This window comes from Trifolium pratense, linkage group LG4 (genome assembly GCF_020283565.1).
Source record: "Trifolium pratense cultivar HEN17-A07 linkage group LG4, ARS_RC_1.1, whole genome shotgun sequence".
NCBI classification, from domain to species: Eukaryota; Viridiplantae; Streptophyta; class Magnoliopsida; order Fabales; family Fabaceae; genus Trifolium; species Trifolium pratense.
The window spans coordinates 32249391-32254556 of record NC_060062.1 but is presented as its reverse complement, the minus strand read 5'-3'; the positions used below and the strand labels follow the sequence as shown (position 1 = coordinate 32254556).

The window sequence follows — 5166 nt, the reverse complement described above, 5'->3', positions numbered from 1 at the left end:
AAGAGCGAGAAAGAAAAGGAAAAACCGAGAGAATTTTGAGGTTTTGGGGTATTTATACGCATGATGAACCTGTGCGAGTGCGACTACTGCAATACTCGGTAAGCTTTCCATAACAGCCACTAATCTTCATCAGACAGCATAGATTCCTTCCTACCCATAACCTATTAGCACCGTCTGATCCATCCGACGACCAAATTTAATCCAAACTACTTTCTTTTCTTGGCGCCTTTGGGCCTGTATGGACTTGGGCCTCTTTTTCTATACTTGCACAACTTATTTCAGGTTTGAACCTTCCCTGTCATCTCGTTTATATATTTAAATAAGTCATTTTCCCCCGCGTAACGACTCATGAACCCAACATTGGTTGTGATGACCATGTCTTAGCCCTTTTTAGGTTTTAATCGGTAGATTTTGTCAAACTTCATGGCCCTTTCATTAAAACTATGATTCCGATGAGACTGTTATTACGATCTGTCTATACATTCAGAGTCCGATGATCAAAATTATTTTTCTCAATTGTTTATTAGTCCAATTAGGTGATACTGAACGGTCGGATTCATAAAATTCGAAATCTCCTGTTAAAATCGGTAGTTTTTGTCAAACTTCAAGACCCTTTCTTTAAAACTAAAGTTGTGGACATGGTTTGGCAGCATGATATATTGGGATAGATTAGTGGTACAAAATTAGATTCCAATCTCTAAATCTAAGTCAAATTAAGATAATGATTGATAGAGAACTAAAAACTAATGTCTAGTTAATCTGTTACATATTATTATCACTGTCTGGAAAAATATTTTGGTACTAACAACATTAATGTGGTTTTAAATTGTGGTTGCAAATGGTACTAATTGTGAATATGAGCCAATACGGCCGATGCAGCCTCAATTACAGATGCAGAGATCTTTAAAACCATTTTAATGAGGCTGCACTTGCGGTTGCAGGCTACAATTTAAAATTACGAGCTTGAGTGCAAAGGAATGACAAATTAATTTGGTAGGTTCACAAATGAGAAGCCACTTTGTTTTAGAACTTGTTAACCAGAAAATTAATTTCAAATGATGATTGGTGATGAAAACAATTCAATACTCATGTCTTTAACACATGAGAAGACACTAGGACTGGTTTTTATCCATCAAACTATACATAAAATGCGACACTAACATTTACAAGCCAAATTAGATACACAATATTATGTTACAATAAGGTCATGGCACATCATTAAACACATGGAAGATAACAAGAATCAACATTATTTTTGAAAAATTTGCATAGTAGGAAATGCAAAAATAAAAATAAAAACGAAGGATCTTCTGACTTTGCCTGATGCTGATGCTACTGCTGCTCGGACTGTTGAGATTGTTCTTGTAATTCACCTTGCCAAACCCAAACAATATCTTGAAGCGCAGGCCTAATGTCATCATTCAGTATTTTCTGATATTCCAATGTATCTCCATTTGATTTTTTCACTTCAACCAAATGAAAAAATGGAGTAACCTCAAAAATCTCAGCATCAATACACAATATCCCTTTTCTACCTTCATCAACTCCCTCTAATTTCAATAAACCAGCCGCCCTTTTCTTTATTTTCATCTTCAGTCTCTTAGCAATCTCTTCCATCCTCGAAATAATTATCGATGCGGGTTGTCTCGAAGTAAACCTAGCTTCCTTTTTCTTAAAACTGTCTTCAAAGAATCCACATAGATTAAAACCAGTTGAAAGAGAGATAATATCAAAGGCATTTATGCTCACAGGTACAACCAACTCTTGCTTTTCAGTTTCATCCCTTTCATCAGAATGATTTGTCACATGTGTAGGTGTCGTGTCGGTGTCGGACACCGACACACCTTCAATCAGATGTGTCGGTGCTACAGAGTTTGTAGCCAAGGAAGAGATAGTATTGTTTTCCACTTGTTTTTTCTGTCTACCATTTGATCCATACTTAAACCAAGAACATTGTTTAATGTTATCTATACATATCCTAGTGTCAGGATTTGGATCCAACATCTTACACAATAGTTTCCTAACATTTCTCGGAAACCAATTAGGACACTTAAACTCTGCATTACTTATCTTTCTATACAAGTCCATCAAATTGATGTCATTAAAAGGTACATAACCAGCAAGCAAAACAAAAAGAACAACTCCACAAGACCAAATATCAGCTTTGGAACCATCATAACCCTTCCTTTTGATGACTTCCGGAGCAACATAAGCAGGTGTTCCACAAGTTGTATGTAACAAACCGTCTTGCCTTTTTGATTCAGCAAAAGCACTTAAACCAAAATCTGATACTTTCAGATTTTCATTCTCATCTAATAGAATGTTTTCTGGCTTTATGTCTCTATGGTATACTCCTCTACTGTGACAATAATCAACTGCACTAATTAACTGCTTGAAATATTTGTGTGCAATATCTTCTTTGAGCTTTCCTTTTGATACTTTCTTGAAAAGCTCGCCACCTTTAGCATATTCAATAACAAAGTAAATCTTGCTCTTTGTAGCCATGACCTCAAAAAGCTGTATGATATTGGGATGTTTTACGAGTCTCATGATCGATATTTCCCTTTTTATGCTATCAGCTTGATAATTTTTTATAACCTTATCCTTGTCAATCATTTTAATAGCTACACTTTGGTTAGTTACTGTACTTCTTCCATAGTAAACTTTTCCAAATGTTCCTTGGCCTAGTAATCTTCCTAATTCATATCTTTGCATCAACACTTTTGATGTATTCTCCATAGTAAGCCTTAAAATTAGGATGAAATATGAACTAAAATAGCACTTCCTTGGCTAGTTAGAATTTGTTAAATGCGACACCGAAGGAGGTCCGAGATTTAAACCCTGGAATCTAACATAACCACTATCATTTGTCTATTCAAAAGATAATAAGGCACAACAAAAACCAGTGTGCCAATGCATCAAGGATAGAATGTTATGGTTCTTAGAGACAGAGCACATTGATTTTCCTTTGTGTCCCTTGTCTGAATTCTGAAAACCAAAACCAAACAACCATTAATACTCAATTCAATTTTAGTTTCATTTGATTGTTGTATATAAGGAGTTGCTGGTTATTACTTACAAGCTATGAAGAATGGATACAAATACAGACACAAACACCGGACACAAACACAATACAGACACTGACAATAACACGTCAACACCGCTAATAATTTGAGAAAATGACAAATTCAATGTAAACACAAGTGTTGGTGTCGTGTCGATGTTGGACACTGACTCCGGGACGCAGCTAATCCAATGAGTGTTTGTGCTTCATAGCTTACAAGTGAGTTTTGCACATTGATTAAGAAATAATATATGTTTAATTTAGTAATCAGAATCACAATATTCAATGTTTTGAGTTTTTAGTTGAATTTTTGATAAAGTGTGATTTTGATCACAAAGTTAAAATTGGATCTGAAGTCAAGTGTTTTTATATTAGGGTATTTTTCAGAATTTTCAAAATATATGATCTTCAAGCCACTAGGTTTGGTTAAGTGGTGAGAGATTTGGGTATGTCAGATGTCTTGTGTTCGATCTCAACTCCATTGTAAATGAAAAAATATATATATGATCTTCAAAAATTATAAATGAAAATTGAATGCCAACAACAACAATTCTAGAGTTCAAGCATCAAATTTCCAAATCCAAAATCAACTAATCTCTCAACTTCACTCACTCTCTCACTCGATGATTGTTTGCAACCAAAACACACAAATTTGACTTAAGTGGTTAATTAGCTTCTAGCTTAAAAATTAATCTCTAAAATTAAGTTTCAAGACTAAATTCACTACACTGGATTAACAACTTTATGCGCATAAATCATCAGAAAATACTAGAACTAAAGCAATAAAACCGCTAATTAGACAGGATCAAAACACAGACAAAAAAAAAACATAAAATGAATAATGGAAAGTAGTAGACCTAACCTTGAGAATTGAGAAGATGCAGTAACGCAGAGAAGGAAATGAAGAAAAGTTTCTTTTCTTTTCTTTTCTTTTCTTTTTTGATGATGCTGAACTTTTGTGAGATGAAAATGAATATAATAATTAACTATTACAATTTTTTCTTTTTGAAACAATTAACTATTTCAACTTTTTCTTTTGCCAAAAAAATAAAATAAAAAATTCTAATCAATTAACTTGTTATTACAACTGGTATCACTTTTCTGATAATGAACAACTCTCAACTCTGGTATTACTTCATCTTAGTAATTTTCAAATAATTCTATACCTCGTACGTATAATACATTAAATGATAGAAGAACTAAATAAAAAAAAAATAAAGAATGTGAGATTCAGTTACTTTGTTTCAAATCTGTAGATCCAATAGAAGAGAAGAAGAAATTAAAATAGATCTAAAATATATATTAGAATATATTTTACACCTCCTTGTTCGATCGGTTTCGGTTATGAAGAGATAGAATTTTAGTGACTCGCATCCGCCCATATACAACCATTCATGTCTGATTTTTCTTAACTGTTGACCCGAGACACGACCCGCACCCGACCAAATGCGTGATCAACAAACCGCTTGGATACATGTCCTAACTCCTTTACCAAAAACATAAACATTACAAAATTGTAAAGCGTGATCAACAACGACATTTGATAGCGGTCCATGAACAACTAACCAAAGAAGAATTTTATTCTAGATAGATGGAAAAAGGTCACACCCAAAAGACAAATGGTCGGAGGTTTCAATGACTCCACAACCACCTTTACATAAATCCAAGTGCAAAAAAGTCATTCCGTGACGAATCAAATTATCTTTCAATGGTAGTCCACTACAAGAATTCTCTGCATTTCCGACAAACAATTCCTACGAAAATTGCTTTCGTCACCCAAGAATGCATTTCCTACAAAATATTCGTAGGAAATGTTTTTTATGTTACCAAGGGAGCAGTTCCTACGAAATTTTGATGATTCTAGGAAGCAATTCCTATGAAAGTTTGGTAGGAAATGTTTTAAATTTTTTATTTTTTTTTAAAAAGTAACCAGCAACGATCACAAGCAGTATATATAAAGGTTAAGGTTACCGTACAGTGAGAGAGCACAATAAACAGGATATTCATGGAATATGCTCTTAACACATGTATTTGGAAATTTAATAGTTCCACTATTACATGGTCAATATTGGTATTTCTCATCAATTAAAATAGTTGTATTA

General features: G+C 33.7%; 1 protein-coding gene across 1 annotated transcript; it reads right to left on the bottom strand.

The window, feature by feature from the left end:
- Positions 1-1066: 1066 nt before the first annotated feature.
- On the bottom strand, positions 1067-4222 carry LOC123924629 (CBL-interacting serine/threonine-protein kinase 2-like). The gene is made up of 2 exons (XM_045977576.1): positions 3927-4222; positions 1067-2988 (listed from the first exon to the last, which is right to left on the bottom strand). Exon 2 carries the CDS (start codon positions 2737-2739, stop codon positions 1333-1335), a length of 1407 nt encoding a protein of 468 aa, XP_045833532.1. The 5' UTR covers positions 2740-2988; positions 3927-4222; the 3' UTR covers positions 1067-1332.
- Positions 4223-5166: the final 944 nt, after the last annotated feature.